Here is an 18,341-nt window from a genome sequence, read left to right as displayed (position 1 = left end):
TCTGGCCCTGGGGATTTATCTGCCTTCAATCCCTTCAATTTACCTAACAATTTACTTGCTGTATCTGCTTGTCTTTTTTGTACTTCAACACCGGGAGCACTGGATTTTCAAGTATCAATACATTTAAAATGCTGGTCATACTCAGCAGTTCAGGCCACATCTATGGGAAGAGCAAGAGCATTAACTTTTCAAGTCAAGGCTGCATTGAAATTTTGTAGTCTTACTCCATTTAAATAATTTTCTGTTGTATTTTTCTAAGGCATAACCACATTTTCCCTGCCTAAACTACCTACATACTAGTCCCTAATTTAATCCAAATACCTTTGTAGATGTTCTGTTCCTCAATTTACTAACATATTTTATTTCATCATCAATTTGTTCACTGGACACTTGACTGTTTCATCTGAGATATTATATTGAAAATAGTTAAGGTCTCTATATTGATGGAGGCAGCAGAAGAAATTACCAATTGTCTAACCAAACCCAAGAAGACCCATTTACCCACACTTTATTGTGGGTGGCACACTAGCATAGTGGTTCACGTAACACAATAAAGGAACCAGCAATCAGGGTTCAATTCCTGCCTGTCTGTAAGGAGCTTGTATGTTCTCCCCGTGACTGTTTCCTCTGTGTGCCATATTCTAAAGATGTACATTAAGGTTAGTAAGTTGTGGGCCTGTTTTGCTGGTGCTGGAAGGGTGGGGTCCGTGCTAGGAAAAAAGCAAGCCCTGGCCCGCTGGCTCTGCCGTCCATTCTGCTCTCCAATGTCTGCTTGCTGAGGAAATTGGGCCCACAGTCCTCGGAGTCGCCTGATGTCAGTGGCCAGAGGTGGGGACGTCGTAAGCGGTGTGCGAGGAAGCGGAAGCGAGGCCAACGGGCAGGAGTCCGTGCCAGGAAAAAAGCAAGCCGGCCGGCTGGCTCTCCCGTCCATTCTGCTCTCCAATGGACATTAAATTGGACTGCATCCGACTTCAACGAATACTCGGCGTGAGTACAGAAATGGATATGATCCTGGACGCTGCCGTTCAGCTGTTTATTTATGTAACAGTTTTTCCCTCAAGCCATCGGACTACCAACCTACTGCCCTCCTCTGTGCCTATTGTCTTGTTTATTATTTATTGTAATGCCTGCACTGTTCTGTGTACTTTATGCAGTCCCAGATAGGTCTGTAGTCTAGTGTAGTTTTTGTGTTTTACGTAGTTTAATGTAGTTTTTGTATTGTTTCATGTAGCACCATGGTCCTGAAAATTGTCTTGTTTTTACTGTGTACTGTACCAGCAGTTGTGGTCGAAATGACAGTAAAAAGTGACCTGATGGCAATGCTTGTGGGCTTCTCGCTGCACATCTGCGGACTCTATTGATCGTTAATACAAATGACACATTCCACTGTATGCTTCAATGTACATGTGACAAATAAAGGTGATCTTTAGCCAATCCCATCAATATTATTTTTGTGCTTTTATTGGTCTGGTAAAGTTTATATGTGATACCTTACCTGCTGTAAATCCATAAACACTCTATTAATTCCCTTATTTCCCCATTGGTTCTCAAAGAACTCTAGCCAAATTTATGAAACAGAATTTCTCCTTCATTAAACCATGTTGACCCTGCTTGATTTTTCTTCTTGTTTTATGATTTAACTGCCCGATGATAATGTCATTTATGGTTCCCAACAATTTTCCAGTAAGTGTTGAGCTAATGGGCCAATAGTTGCCTGGTTTTCATCTCCTTCCTTTATTGGTGGCATTACGTATGCAGTTTTATCATACCCTTCAGAATACGGATGATTTGGACAGATGACAATCAATGTCTGCGGCCATTTTCTTTTGGAAGCATAAGATGCAGGTCCACAAGGCACATCAAACTCAACCACTGGTAGCTTTTCAGAATCAGGTTTACTATCACCAGCATATGTTTTGTGGCAGCAGTACAATACAATACATAAATGGGGAAAAAGCCTGAATTACATTAAGTCACATATGTATATCAAACAATTAAATAAGTAGTGCAAAAACAGAAATGACGAAATAGTGAGATAGTGTTCATGGATTCAATGTCCATTCTGAAATCGGATGACAGAGGGGAAGAAGCTGTTCCTGAATTGTTGAGTATATTCCTTCAGGCTTCTGTGCCTCTTTCCTGACAATGAGAAGAGGGCATATCCTGGGTAGTGGGTGTCCTTAAATGATGGATGCCACCTTTTTGAGGCACCACGCCTTGAAGATGTCTTGGATACTATGAAGGCTGGTACCCATGATGGAGCTGACTAATTTTACAACTCTCTGCAATTTTCTTTGATCCTGTGCAGTTGGCCTCCCCACCCCTCCCCAACACCACCCCCTGTATCTGACAGTGATGCGGCCAGTCAAAGTGCTCCCAAGGGTACATCTGTAGAAATTTTTGAGTGTTTTAAGTGACATACCAAATCTCCACAAACACCTAATGAAATATTACCACTGTCTTGCCTTCTTTATAACCGCATCAATATGTTGGGGGCCAGGTTACACCCTCAGAGATATTAAGACCCAGGAACTTGAAATTGCTCACTGTTTCCACTTCTGATCCCTTTGTGAACACTGATGTGTGTCCCCTTGTCTTACCCTTTCTGAAGTCCCCAATCAGCTCTTTGGTCTTACTGAGGTTGAGTGCAAGGTTTTTGCTGATACATCACTCAGCTAGCTGGTGTAACTTGCTCCTGTACGCGCTCTCATCACCATCTGAGATTCTACCCACAATGGTTGTGTCAACAGCAAATTTAAAGATGGCATTTGAGCTGTGCCTAGCCACATGGTCATGGGTGTAGAGAGAGTAGAGCAGTAAGCTAAGCACACATCCACGAGGAGCACCAGTGTTCTATCACTGTTGTCTAGTGATACTGATTGCTTCTAGTTCCTAACTCCCTATAGTGCTTCAGTTGTCAATTATTGTTAGCAACTTTCAGTATCTTCTACCATGGAGACTTCTGAGAAGTAGTAGGTGTAGGTAATTATGTCTATAAATTATTTGTATTTATTATTGTTTCTAAGTAGTTTAGTCTTAGAAATTTTACAATTTTTTCCATTTTAGTAACTTTAATAGCTTTTGAGTGGCGGGGTGGCGATGCGTCCCTTCCCAAACTAGCCTGCAGGTCACCCTTGGGCAAGGTGTAGCACTTGCTTAACCCCCTCCCCCCCACACCCAATCAGGGTCACATGAAGCCATGGCAGTAAGTGGTCGATGGTCATATGAGTAGCTGGTGCATAACACAAGTCCCGGTTATACGACCACTGATGCCAGGCAGACACTCTCTGAAGGTTACTGATAAGGACTGTGGTCACCTGTCTTGTAAAGCACAGACCAGAAGAAGGTAATGGCAAACCACTTCAGTGGAAAAATCTGCCAAGAACAATCATGGTTGCCCATGTAATATGACACGGCACATAACGAATGATTAGCTTTTAGTGAGATCTTAATTTCGTCCGAAACGTTCAGAATTTTGACAAATTTGGTTCCTGCGAGTGCTTCATCATGAACTACAAAGTTGGTACTTGACTGTAATTGTAGAATGGGAGTATGGTGATTGATAATTAGTTTACAATTGTAATTGGTATTGAGATGTAATGAAAAGCTTACTTTGCAGGCCAGGCCCATAGTTCATTCCACACAGAAGTATATTCATGTAGTACAAAAGGAAAACTAATAACTGAATGCAGAATATAGTGTTACAGTCACAGAGGAAGTGCAGTACATATGGTCAACTGAGGGGCAAGAGCCATGATGAGGTAGATTCAAGATGTTCAGTGCTTTATCATAGGAGATTAGCTCAACAGCAGTAGAAGCTGTCCTTGACCCAAGTGATATGTGTGCTGAAGGTTTTGTATCTTCCACATGGAGGGGGAGGGGGGAGAAGAATGTCCAGAGTGAGTGGGGACTTTGTGGATTGAGGCAGCAGGAAGTGTAAACACTCTGTGGAGGGGAGGTTGATTTTGTGATAACCAGAGCTTCCTGCAATTTCTTCAAAGTTCAAAGTGAATTTATTATTGAAGTGCATATACAGTGGCATGCGAAAATTTGGGCACCCCTGGTCAAAATTTCTGTTACTGTGATTAGCTAAGCGAGTAAAAGATGGCCTGATTTGCTAAAGGCATAAAGTTAAAGATGACACATTAATATTTTAAGCAAGATTACTTTTTTATTTCCATCTTTTACAGTTTCAAAATAACAAAATAGTAAAAGGGGCCGAAGCAAAAGTTTGGGCACCCTGCATGGTCAGTACTTAGTAACACCCCCTTTGGTAAGTATCACAGCTTGTAAATGCTTTCTGTAGCCAGCTAAGAGTCTTTCAATTCTTATTTGGGGGATTTTCACCCATTCTTCCTTGCAAAAGACTTCTAGTTCTGTGAGATTCTTGGGCCATCTTGCATGCACTGCTGTTTTGAGGTCTATCCACAGATTTTCGATGATGTTTAGGTCGGGGGACTGTGAGGGCCATGGCAAAACCTTCAGCTTGCGCCTCTTGAGGTAGTCCATTGTGGATTTTGAGGTGTGTTTAGGATCATTATCTTGTTGTAGAAGCCATCCACTTTTCATCTTCAGCTTTTTTAAAGACGGTGTGATGTTTGCTTCCAGAATTTGCTGGTATTTAATTGAATTCATTCTTCCCTCTACCGGTGAAGTGTTCCCCGTGCCACTGGCTGCAACACAAGCCCAAAGCATGATCGATCCACCCCAGTGCTTAACAGTTGGAGAGGTGTTCTTTTCATGAAATTCTGCACCCTTTTTTCTCCAAACGTACTTTTGCTCATTGCGGCCAAAAAGTTCTATTTTAACTTCATCCGTCTACAGGACTGGTTTCCAAAATGCATCAGGCTTGTTTAGATATTCCCTTGCAAACTTCTGTTGCTGAATTTTGTGGTGAGGACGCAGGGAAGGTTTTCTTCTGATGACTTCCATGAAGGTCATATTTGTGCAGGTGTCGCTGTGCAGTAGAACAGTGCACCACCACTCCAGAGTCTGTTAAATCTTCCTGAAGGTCTTTTGCAGTCAAATGAGGATTTTGATTTGCCTTTCTAGTAATCCTATGAACAGTTCTCTCAGAAAGTTTTCTTGGTCTTCCAGACCTTAACTTGACGTCCACCATTCCTGTTAACTGCTATTTCTTAATTGCATTACAAACTGAGGAAACGGCTACGTGAAAACGCTTTGCTGTCTTCTTATAGCCTTCTCCTGCTTTCCAGGCATCATTTATTTTAATTTTCAGAGTGCTAGGCAGCTGCTTAGGGGAACCCATGGCTGCTGATTGTTGGGACAAGGTTTGAGGAGTCAGGGTATTTATAAAGCTTTGAAATTTGCATCACCTGGCCTTTCCTAACGATGATTGTGAACAAGCATAGCCCTAACAAGCTAATTAAGGTTTGAGACCTTGGTAAAAGTTATCTGAGAGCTCAAATCTCTTGGGGTGCTTAAACTTTTGCATAGTGCTCCTTTCCTTTTTTTCCCCACTCTAAAATTGTACAGAACAAAAATAATACACTAATCTTGCTTAAGATGTTGAAAAGACTTGTTTATTTTGCACTGTATAAATCTCCATTTTGTTGATTTTTTTCTGTAGCTCTATTGTAGAAACGCATAAAAAATTAATTAAAAAAATTGAAAAGAATGTTTCATCTTTAACTTTGACTTTCAGAGATCAGTTCATTTTCTACTCACTTAACTATTCACAGTAACAGAAATTTTGACCGGGGGTGCCCAAACTTTTGCATGCCACTGTATGTCTCCATATCCAACCCTAAGATTCATTTTCTTCTAGGAATAAATACCAGAAACACAATAGAATCAACGAAAGATTACATCCACCAGGATGGACAATCAATCAATTGCAAAAGACAACAAGAAGTGCAAATAAAAAAAAGAGAATAATTATAATTATTCTCTTGGAGGAGCAGAGGGATCTGGGGCTACATGTCCACGGATCCCTGAAAGTTTCCTCACAGGTGGATAGGGTAGTTAAGAAAGCTTATGGGGTGTTAGCTTTCATAAGTCGAGGGATAGAGTTTAAGAGTTGCAAGGTAATGATGCAGCTCTATAAAACTCTGGTTAGGCCACACTTGGAGTACTGTGTCCAGTTCTGGTCGCCTCACTATAGGAAGGATGTGGAAGTATTGGAAAGGGTACAGAGGAGATTTACCAGGATGCTGCCTGGTTTAGAGAGTATGCATTATGATCAGAGATTAAGGGAGCTAGGGCTTTACTCTTTGGAGAGAAGGAGGATGAGAGGAGACATGATAGAGGTGTACAAGATAATAAAAGGAATAGATAGAGTGGATAGCCAGCACCTCTTCCCCAGGGCACCACTGCTCAATACAAGAGGACATGCCTTTAAGGTAAGGGGTGGGAAGTTCAAGGGGGATATTAGAGGAAGGTTTTTTACTCAAAGAGTGGTTGGTGCGTGGTGGAGGCAGTTACACTAGTGAAGTTTAAGAGACTACTAGACAGGTATATGGAGGAATTTAAGGTGGGGGCTCATATGGGAGGCAGGGTTTGAGGGTCAGCACAACATTGTGGGCTGAAGGGCCTGTACTGTGCTGTACTATTCTATGTTCTATAATAGTAAATAAGCAATAAATAGGGAGAAAATGAGATGAGTCCTCGAAAGTAAGTCCATCAGTTGTGGAAACAGTTCAGCGAAGGGGTGAGTGAAGTTATCCCCTCTGGTTCAAGAACCTGATGGATAACTGGTAATAGCCATTCCTGAACCTTTAAGTGTGGGTCATGTGGCTCCTGTACCAGCTTCCTGATGACAGCAGTGAGAAGAGAGCATGGCCTGGATGGTGGGGGTTCCTGATGATTGATACGCTCAGTGGTGGGGAGGGCCGTACCTGCGATGGACTAGGATGTATTCACTACATTTTGTAGGCTTTCCTGTTCAAGGGCATTGGTGTTTCCATACCAGGCTTGTGGTTTTGGGCACAGCAGTTGCCATATCAAACTATGATGTATCTGAATAAGGATACCTTCTACGGTGCATCTGTATAAGTTGAGGCTCAGCGGATACATGCCGAATTTCCTTGGTCTCTTCAGGAATTACAGGTGGTGGGGTGCTTTCTTGGACAGACTGAATATGAGGCTGGTCCAGAAAAAAATGATTTCTTTAATTTTGGAGGTCAGCAAAAGCAGCTTGCCATTTCACCATATTTTATTGTCGCAGGATTATTTAGCTGTAGACTGAGACTGGAGATGGTGGGGCTCTCCTAGGCAAATAGAGGTAGGCAGCCACTGTTCGTGATAGGCCTTCCAAGCGGCCATTCGGATCGGAACAAAAGTTTCATAAAGTGCTTTTATTAAAAATTTAATTGATTGCAATTATGTTTTGCTTTATTTTAGGTACTGTACAATGTTTTTAAATCATTTGTTGAAGTTGGACCAGGGAATATTCAAGGTCTGGACTATTTCAAAGGCATAGGTAGGCATCCTGGGTTGACAATACATATTAATATCTCTGGTCGTGTGCTGTCATCAGGTGTTTTTGTCCAAGTAATAAGTATTTTTCTAGATTGGAACATGAATTTACTTGCAGATGGCAATGAAATTTCCTCCAGCTTAGCACTGAAAAGATGTGATTATATCCTTTTGTCCCAACTTTTCTCTAGCCACTGATTCCAACCCTCTCTCTGCCAAAGGTCTGAAACTGATTCAGATTCTTGACAACCATGGCATTTAGTACAGCCCCAGTGTTAGCTTCTGATGATGTATTCCTACTGACTTTAAGTCTTATTACATCTAACACTCCCAGGGCTTCATTCCTTTCTGTGCATTCTGTATCTAAACTATTTAACTATATTCCTGACTGGACTGCTACTTACTGTTCTGCATTAACATTAGCCTGTTGTCCAAATCCTGTTTTCCCATAGCTGAGGCCCTTATTAATACAGATTAATTTGATCTTAAAGTTAATTTCCTTGTTTTCAAAATTCCCCCATACTTCCCTACACCCCGTCACTATATTTTCCTCCAGTCCTGTAAGCTTTAGAAACATTTGTGTTCCATCAATTATTGCCCTTTGTGCACGTCCAGTTTTGAAACTACTTCCACTATTGACTGGAAAGCTTTCAACTGCTGAGATCCAATAGATTAGAACTCTTCCAATCTTATCCCACTCAATTGTCTATTTCCCTTTACGGCATTCTATAAAATCTATTCCTTTTAGGCCATGCTATTGTGAATTTGTGAATATAAGCTGCAAGGATCATTTTATGTGCTTAGCAAAAGCTGCAACCCATTACTTCCATTATGAACAACCCAAAACCAGTCGCCTTACACTGACGTTATTGTTAGATACTATCTCTTAAAGTGAACACAACAACTCAATACAGTGTATGTGAATCATATAGAACAGTTTCTATTATGAACAATATATGTCATGTGTCATCCATTACATTATTACCCTGCAAGATCATATTATCTACTGGAGGTTGGGTTGTCAATTCAAATTTAATTCAATGTTACACTTGAGAAATCTATTGTAACATTTACTGTATCAAAAACACTAAATGTAAGTTGTTATTGTCGCTATTTTCTATCTCTCCACTTCTGTTTGTGTTGGGCACATGGCCTAGTGGTTAAGGCATTCGTCTAGTTACCTCAAGGTGGCTAGTTTGAGCCTCAGCTGTGGCAGTGTGTTTGTGCCCTTGAGCAAGGCACTTAATCTAATCACACATTGCTCTAGTCTGTGCAAGGAGTGGCGCCCCACACAGACTTCCAATCTGCGCCTTGTAAGGCATGAAAATGTTTGACGCAGGGCTCTCATGGTCTGAGTCGACGTTCCCTCCCCTCCCCCTCCCACTTCTGTTGGATGTTTAATTAGTGCATTTTTATTCACAGTTTGACCATACTGAAGCCAGTGTGGGGTTTTAAATGGTGTTTTCTTTATCCCTTCCCATTCCCTCTATTCCCTTAGTTTCTTTTTTTGTTGTAAGCTTGGGTGGAACCGCCATCGGTGTCGTCTTTGCATTCTTGTTGTCCCTGGTAACCAGATTCACCAAACACGTAAGAGTGATCGAACCGGGATTCGTCTTTGTGATTTCATATCTCTCCTACCTCACTGCCGAGATGCTATCTCTTTCTGCCATTTTAGCGTAAGTAAAAGCTGTTCATTTCTGGCTATACGGTTCCCGGGTCTACCAGTTATTGGCAGATGCAGAGGAGGTGCTTCCACTGTTACAGCTGTGACTGTTGTACGGCTTAGGAAGGCCCAGTAGTGGGTGATATCTGAAACATGCTTGCAGAGGAGCGGTTGAGACAGATATAATTACGCCACTTAAGAGGCATTTAGACAAGCACTTGAAAAGGCAAAGCATAACAAGATGCAGACTTAATGTGGGCAAATGGAATTATTGTAGATGGACATAATAGTCAGAGTGAAATTGGTGGGCTGATAGGCCTAGTACTGTGATTTACAAATCTGACTCTGTAGTAGAATGGGAAACAAGGAGTCTCTTTAAGAAGGCTGAAGCTAGAAGATACCAGATATGGTTTCTGCTTTGAGATCAGCTAGCTTAGTATTGAATTTTTCAGTTTGGCATGTATGAAAGGAACTTTGATGATCAAGTCTATGCCAGCTCTCAGAACAATCCCATTCCCTTATCGAGTCCCTTTAACCTTTCCTCTGGGGAAACTTGGCTGGCACAAACCACTGGCAGTTGGGATTTGTCACTGGAGCTGTAAGACCACAACACTACCTGTGGTGCTTTTCCCCACTCTGACCTTTTACTTCTTCTCACCTGCCTATTACATCCCCCTGGGCCCCTCCTCCTTCTCTCTCCTATGGTCCACTCTCCTCTCCTATCAGATTCTTCTGTCTCCAGCCCTTGACCTTTCTGACCCACCTGGTTTCACCTAACACCTTCCAGCTAACCTCTTTCTCTACCCCCCCCCCACCCCATCTTTTTTTTATTCTGGCATCTTGCCCCTGTCCTTTTCAGTCCTGAAGACGGGACTTGGCCCGAAATGCCGACTGTTTATGCTTTTCCATCGATGCTGCACAATCTGCTGAGTTCTGCAGCATTTTGTGTGACTTGCTACAGAAGAATTTTATCTGATTACTGATAAAACCTTTAAAGAATTTTGAGAGGTCAAAGGAAAGATGTTTCTGTTTGTGGGGAAAGTTGGTGTCCTAGACATGTTTAAAAATAAGGGGTCACCATTAAAATAGATCAGGCAAAATCTGTATGTCTTTTGGAAGTCACTTTCTCAAAGGGCAGATGGAAACAAATATTTGAGTATATTTAAGGCAGAGGAAGATGGATTCTTGATGAGGAAGGGGATGAAAGGTTACTGATGGTAAGCAAAAACGTGAGATTCTGCTTATAGTCAGATTAGCATGGTATAGTGGCATAGACTGAGGAAATGAATAACCTGCTGATTAGCTGCAGTGATGGTTACATGAGTCACAGGAGATCACTTATTAAAAGTGACTCCTCTCCATCTGTCATCAGTTCAGAACATGTTATTAAAATTTTGGAAATGCATAGACACTTGTGTTCATCAATTATTGCCCATCGTACATCCCCTGTTTTACAGCTACATCCACTATTGACTGGCAGGCATTAAATTGCTTGAGATTCAATAGATTAGAACTTTTCCAAAATTGTTTTGCCACTCTGTTTGTCTTTTTCCCTTTAGGACATTCTATAAAATCTATCCTCTTTTGGCCATGGTATTGTAGGATTCTTTGAATAAACCCTGTAAGAGTTGTTTTATATGCTTAACAAAAGCCTTTACTTCCATTATGAACAAACCGAAAAGCAGACACCTTCCACTGATGTTATTCTGTTAGACACCACCCTTCAAAGTGAAGGAACTGTGAAGGATTTTCTGTGGGTGAATTAAGTCTGAAGATGAGTAGATACTGTACTGTTCTGCACTGTCAAATTAATTGCCTTTTGAGGTTCCCCCCCAAAAAAAGACTTTCAATTAATGTTGCTGAAGTTTATGTTCTGTGAGCTGGAGAACTTGAATGCATACATGATGTGATGACGTGATGGAGCATGACTAGTTTTGTTCAGCCTTACACTGCTGTAGGAGTCATCGTGCAAGGGTCTGAGTTCCTTTCTCTAGCTGACCAGCATCCTTCTAGTAGGAGTGGGGGAGCAGGGGACATTTACTGGTTCATGGGGGTTCAGGGTTGCACACTGGAGTCTCAGCTGCAGCAGATTGATGGTCCAGATCAGCCAGATCGTGATGATGTTGTGCGGTGTTGAAGGGGTGGGGGGATTGGAAAATGAAGCGCCCTTGTACATTTTGTTCTCTGTGTTGTTGTCAGTGTTTTGCTTCGGTTCTCCTAACCTTAACTTTTAATGTTTCTTTTCTATCAGAATCACATTCTGTGGCATTTGCTGTCAGAAGTACGTGAAGGCCAACCTCTGCGAGCAATCCATCACCACCGTCAGATACACAATGAAAATGCTGGCAAGTGGTGCAGAGACCATTATCTTCATGTTTCTGGGAATCTCTGCAGTGAATCCTGAGATATGGAAATGGAACACTGCCTTTATACTGCTCACACTGGTCTTCATCTCTGTTTACAGAGTCATTGGTGAGTGCTGGACAGCCAAGGTACAGGCACAGACAAACGTATAGAGTGCAGGAACAGATCCCTAAGCTAATCAAGTCCACGCTGACCATCAAACTGTCCATTTGTACTAATCCCATATTATTATTTCTACTTTCTTATTGACTTTAGCCACACCTCCTGTTTCTACCCTGCATTATAATTGGTGCAATTTAGAGTGATCAGTTAACATACTAACCCATGCATTTGAGACTTGGAAGGAAACCCATTATTTAAACTGAGAAACATGCAAACTCCACACAGCTTGTATCCAAGATCAGAATCAAAGCTGGGCCACAAGAGCTAAGGCAACATCTTTACAGGCTGTGCTACCAACAAAGGCTGTTGCTTTACTTGAATGTCCTTGTTTTAATTGACCACTGCTTACTACTCAACAATTGCTGAAGTTGGGAAGAATCAGTTTTTATGTAAATATCCCTGCTCAATTTTTGAACACCTCAACTTTTCCTTTTGCATGTGGAGTGGAATGTGAATCAAACAGTGGCTTTGTTACAAGGGAAACATCTTTGTCAGGCAGCACCTCTATAGGGAAAGAGAGTTAATACTTTGGCAGGATAATCTTACATTTGTGATGTGGTGGACTCTCTCTCTATCTATCCAGACCCCTTGTCCACATTTGCAGTTAGCTAACAGGTTAATGGCCCAGAAATTGACAGATGCCATAAAAGGTCTGTGGTGTGATTATTATGTGTCATGCCAATATGTTTTGAATATAGACCATCCACAGTAAGTGTTACTAACACCCAAGGTCTTAAATAGCTGTAACATTTCTTTTCAGTGCTGCCGAGCATTTGCGGTAATGTACGGTTTCTGTAACACCAACTGGATTGGGAATGGAGGGACTAGGAGTGAGGGAGGATTAGGCGTCAGAGGGGGTGGGTGGGCATATCTCTTTCTCGACTGAGAGGTTGGAGGGAATGTGGATGCAGCTGCAGACACCAAGCAGCCTGATTATGAGCCAACAATAGAGTTGGGGATTTGTCTGGTTGTGTAGGGAGGTGAGTGGAGATCATCAAGGTGTTGAAAGGGTTAAGATCAGGGTACGGTCAGTGTCTCAATTAACTGGAATCCACTGTATAGAAGAGTGAGAGAAAGCTTGATAAAATAATTGGGAAATCTCAACAGGGTGGCTGCAGAAAGGATGTCTTCTCCTTTGGAGAATATTGAACTCAACCACTGTCTTAAACATCAGGGATGTTCATTGGTCATAACTGGTTAGATAATCACTTAAGAAAAACACTTAAATATTGTAGGAATTGGGATGGATTGAAGTGTTAAACATTGATAGATGTGAATAGATAAGAATTTTTTGGATAACTGCTTTACGTCTTTTGAGCAGTTATCTGAGAAATTTGATTTGCCTAGATCCCATTTTTTAGATACTTAAAAATAAGACATTTTTTAAATATTACGTTGCCTACCTTTCTGACTTCCAATCCTTCTGGCATTCTTGATAAAATTTTAGGTTTTAATCCTTTGCAGAAGGGATTAATAGCAATAATTTATGATATAATTATGAAATTACAGCCAGATATATCTGATAAAATTAAAAATGAATGGGAAAGGGAACTTTAACTTTCCCTACCTACAGAGAAATGGGGAAAAAAATTTTCAATTAGTTAGTACTTCTTCTATATGTGCTAAACATACTTTAATACAATTTAAAGTAGTACACAGAGCTCATATGTCCAAAGATAAACTAGCTCGTTTTTATTCCCATATAAACCCTACTTGTGATAGATGTCACTCTGAAGTGGCTTCTTTAACTCGAATGTTTTGGTCCTGTCCTCTTTTGGAAAAATATTGGAAAGACATTTTTGATATTATTTCAACAATTCTATGCTTCGATTTAAAACCCCATCCTATTACGGCAATCTTTGGATTGCCAATGGTAGAACATAGATCTTTGTCTTCTTCAGCCTGTTGAATGATAGCTTTTGTTACTTTAATGGCGAGAAGATCTAATTTGTTGAACTGGAAGGAAACTAATCCTCCAACTACATTCCAATGGTTTTCTCAAACCATATTAAGATAAAATTTAGAAAAAATTGGAAGTGATATTTTTGACCCTTCGGTTAAATTTGAAGAAACTTGGAAACCTTTTATGCAACGTTTTCATATGATGTAATCTGACCTTTCCGAATCTTTTTTCTAAACTTAAATTATATGATGAGAGGAGCGGAGTTAACGACATTATTGAACGTGTCCGATACAAGCTGTTGGTCTAGCCCTGTTTTGTTTTTTTTTTCTTGGTGTTTTTTTTTCTCTTTTGGGGTTTTTTTTGTTTATATATTTTTTTTCTTTTTATTTCTTTTTTAATGTTTAATCTCATTATGAGTTTGGAAGTCTTTTATATCTATGTTACCTAAAATTCATTTTATATATGCTGATGAACATTTTTCCAATCTCTTTGTACCAACTTTGTTATTGAGCTTATAATTTTGAAAAATTAATAAAAAGATTTAAAAAGAAAGAAAGAATAGATGAGAAATATGGAGGTGCTCAGTAACTGGGATGTGCTTATGTGTTATGGTGGAGTTTACCTGCATCATTGGACACGAAAAAATGTGAAGGAGCTATCATAAAGCTATCTGGATTGATGGAACTCTATTCAGGAAAGCATTCTTCTGGTGAAGAAATTGAAGAAGCATTAAAATTGATTTCAAAATGCTGTTCATTTGTCCTTTTATCGTTTGTAAAGTACAATCTTGTAAAATTTTGAGAGATCCTTGGTGAGCAAGTTTGTACAGTGAATACATTATGCTAACTTGGATGTTTTATTTTTAAATGCCAGTTGATTAAGTAAAATATTTTTCCTTGTTTTCTACCTGTGTTAGGTGTTGTAGTTCAGACCTGGATTTTGAACCATTTCCGTGTGGTGCAGCTGGAGATCATAGATCAGGTGGTGATGTCATACGGGGGACTACGTGGAGCTGTGGCCTTCGCTCTGGTAGCATTACTGGATATAGACAAAGTTCATGAGAGATCTTTATTTGTCAGTACAACTATCATTGTGGTGTATTTTACAGTCATCCTCCAGGTAACTATCAACTCTCTTGAGTGCAAGACTTCTGAAGTAACACAGTCAACATGATGTAAGGTTGTTTTGAATGAAATTTTAAGCTGAGCCCCTGTCTATGTTTTCAAGTAGATGTGAAAAATCTAAGGAGATATTTTGTCTTTGTGCTGGCAAATACACGTTTTGGGTCACTTTATTAGGTACTTCCTGTATGCTAACAAAATGGCCACAGAGTGCATGTTCGAGGTCTTCTGCTGGTGTTGCCCATCCATTTCAAGGTTCGATGTGTTGTGTGTTCAGAGACGCTCTTCTGTCGACCACTGTTGTAATGTGTGTTTATTTGAGTTACTGCTGCCTTACTATCAGCTTGAACCAGTCTGGCCATTCTCTTCTGACCTCTCTCATTAACAAGACACTACTCACTGGATTTTTTTTGTTTTTTGCACCATTCTCAGTAAACTCTAGAGACTGTTGTGCATAAAATTCCCAGGAGAACAGCAGTTTCTGAAATACTCAGGCCACCTCATCTGGCACCAACAGTCAAAGTCACTAGGATCACATTTCTTTCTCACTCTGATGTGTGGTCTGAAGAACAACTGAACCCCTTGACCATGTCTGTGTGCTTTTATGAGTTGAAGTGCTTTCACATGATTGGCTGATTAGTTATTTGCATTAACGAGCTAGTGTACCGAATAAAGTGGCCTGTGTGTGTGTGTATATATGTACCCCAGTGTTGCAGTTATCACCTTTTGTTTATCCTTGGCTCTTTTCCAGCACGCACAAAACTTTTAATACTTGTGGGTGCTGGAAGAGAATCAAGGATTAAGGAAAGGTGGTAACTGTAGCATTGGTGAAAAATTGAACAGCCCTTGCAATTCATTTGGATGTGGAGGACCGTGTAGAAAGTGGCAACGATGATTTGCATTTTTACACAACCTTTAATGACCAAAGTTTCTCAAAATGGTTCACGTGCTTGTAATCAAAGAAAATTTGACATCCAGATTTTAGGGCAAATGACAAAAATCTTGGTCAGCTGAAAACGTGAGAGCCATTGATGGAGTGACTGAAATTTGGTATTTTCAAAGTAACCAAGTTGAAGGACAAATGATTTAGAACATAGACATTGAACAGCACAGAGCAGGAACAATGGCCCACAATGTTGTGCTGAATCAATTAAATTAGCAAACAAATGGCCAACTAAACTAATCCCATCTGCCTGTAAAGTGTCCATATTCTTCCAAAATGCTGGAGGGTCTTCGCAGGTAAGGCTACATCTATGGAAAGGAATAAACAGTGGAAGTTTCAGGCTGAAAGTCTTCATTGAGACTGGAGAGGAAGGAGGAAGAAGCCAGAAAGAGAAAGTGAGAGGAGAAAAATGAGTACAAGCTAGAAGGTGATGAAGCTAGATAGGTTGGTGTTTTGGTGATAGGTGGAAAAGGTAAAGGGCAGGAAAAGAAGGGATCTGATAGGGGAGAGTGGCCCACAGGAGAAAGGGAAGGAAGATAGGCAAGCAACAGTAAGAAGGAAGCCTGAGTAGGGAAATAAAGAAGGGTGGGGGGGGGGGGGAGAGTGGTGTGTGTGAAATCAATGTTCATGCCATCAGGTTGGGGGCTACTCAATGAGAATATGAGATGTTGCTCCTCCAACCTGAGCGTGGACTGAGTGTGGCTGTAGAGGTGGCCATAAACCAACATGGAATTAATATGGTCGGCCACCAGGAAATCCTGCTTGTTGCTGATGGAGAGAAGGTGCTTGACAAAATGGTCCCCCAGTCTATGGCGGGTCTCGCCAGTTTAGAGGGGGCCACGTTGGGAGCACTAGATACAGTGACCATCCCCAACAGATTTGCAGGTGAAGTGCTGCCTCAGCTGGAAGGACTGTTTGTGGCCCTGATTAGAGGTGGAGGAGGAGGTGAATGGGCAAGTGTGGCACTTTGTCTGCTTGCAAATATGTGCCAGGAGGGAGATTAGTGGGGATGGATGAGTTAAAAAAGAAATCACAGAGGGAGTGATCCCTGCAGAAAGTGGAGAGTGGTGGTGGCCAGGAGGTAAAGACATATTTAGTGTTAGGATCTGCTGAAGATGGCAGGAGTTGCAGAGAATGATGTGCTGGATGCCTAGGCTTATGCGGTGGTAGGCAATATGATAGATTTCAAATAATGTTTAGGTGTGGCAACTTAAAGACAGTAAATCTGAATCAATAGGGAGTTGTATGTGTTGGGTGAATACAGCCATTTTCTGTTATTTAATTGCCTTTGGATCGATTTGGAGTGAAACCAGGCACTTTTGGTCATGTCTAGGAGATTGACAATGTTGAGGCACTGGAGGTGAATCGTGTGATCAACATATGAAAAGCTGCAGATAGACACAGGCAAAGGATGCTATTTGGCTTTTTGATCTGTGCTATTTTGATGAGATCAAACATAGTTGTGAGGAAAAGCAAGATAATTAAATGTGAAAGCAATACTGTTTCCTTTGTCGTTGTTGACAGCAATCACAGCAACAGCAGGGTTTGATGGATTTCCTACCAGTGTTGCAGTTAGTATTTTTCCTTGATTCTCTTGATTAGTTCCTAGCACACACTCATCAGTGCAGAGTGAAGGCTGTGCAGTTCTCCACAATGTGACGATTGCCAGGGAGGAACAATCTGAGTTTTCTGAATGAATGGAAACTTTGCCTGTAACTGTGACGTGGAGATGAATGATTCCTATGCTGACATCTGATCTGGGGGATAAATTATATTCAAGTCAGAAATATTGCAGTGCTGCTCAGTGATGAGACCAAACTGATGGTGATATTTTGCAGGGTCTGACAATCAAACCTTTGGTGAAGTGGCTGAAAGTAAAGAGGAGTGAGCAGAAAGATCCTTTACTCAATGAAAAACTCCACGGAAGAGTAAGTCATATCATAGTCATAGTCATACTTTATTGATCCTGGTTTTTGTTATAGTTGCACCATAAATAATAAATAGTAATAGAACCATAAATAGTTAAATAGTAATATGTAAATTATGCCAGTAAATTATGAAATAAGTCCAGGACCAGCCTATTGGCTCAGGGTGTCTGACCCTCCAAGGGAGGAGTCGTAAAGTTTGATGGCCACAGGCAGGAATGACTTCCTATGACGCTCTGTGCTGCATCTTGGAGGAATGAGTCTCTGGCTGAATGTACTCCTGTGCCTACCCAGTACATTATGTAGTGGATGGGAGACATTGACCAAGATGGCATGCAACTTAGAAAGCATCCTCTTTTCAGACACCACCGTGAGAGTCCAGTTCCATCCCCACAACATCACTGGCCTTATGAATGAGTTTGTTGATTCTGTTGGTGTCTGCTACCCTCAGCCTGCTGCCCCAGCACACAACAGCAAACATGGTAGCATTGGCCACCACAGACTCGTAGAACATCCCATGTAAATGAACAGCAAAAGATTACAGATGCTGGAAATCAGCAAGTTAGTCCGAACCTGTGGAGTGAGAAATGGATTTCATCATCTTTATGTGCTGTGTTTTATGTTGTGGATGATCATATTCTCATGACCAGGATCATTACTTGGCAAATGACTCTACAAAAGTGATTTTCTACCATTTTGTGGGCAGTGTCTCTATGAGATGGATGGCTCCAGCCATTGTCAATACTCTTCAGAGATTGCCTGCCTGGCGTCAGTGGTCGCGTAACCAGGATTTGTGAATTGAATTGACTTTATAACTTACATC

General features: G+C 41.0%; 1 protein-coding gene across 2 annotated transcripts in view; it reads left to right on the top strand.

Moving 5' to 3' along the window:
* Positions 1-18,341, top strand: part of LOC140212522 (sodium/hydrogen exchanger 3-like) — a 163,781-nt gene that overhangs the window by 119,443 nt on the left and 25,997 nt on the right. For both annotated transcript variants that reach the window (XM_072283440.1, XM_072283439.1), the window contains exons 4-8: positions 7,363-7,441; positions 8,936-9,113; positions 11,352-11,572; positions 14,446-14,648; positions 17,432-17,521. In XM_072283440.1, the coding sequence (XP_072139541.1) occupies positions 7,363-7,441; positions 8,936-9,113; positions 11,352-11,572; positions 14,446-14,648; positions 17,432-17,521 (771 nt within the window). The remainder of the gene's footprint in view (positions 1-7,362; positions 7,442-8,935; positions 9,114-11,351; positions 11,573-14,445; positions 14,649-17,431; positions 17,522-18,341) is intronic.

The sequence above is a fragment of the Mobula birostris genome, chromosome 19 (assembly GCF_030028105.1).
Source record: "Mobula birostris isolate sMobBir1 chromosome 19, sMobBir1.hap1, whole genome shotgun sequence".
Taxonomy (NCBI): domain Eukaryota; kingdom Metazoa; phylum Chordata; class Chondrichthyes; order Myliobatiformes; family Myliobatidae; genus Mobula; species Mobula birostris.
Note: the sequence above shows the minus strand (reverse complement) of the source record. Positions and strands in the feature narration are given on the sequence as shown.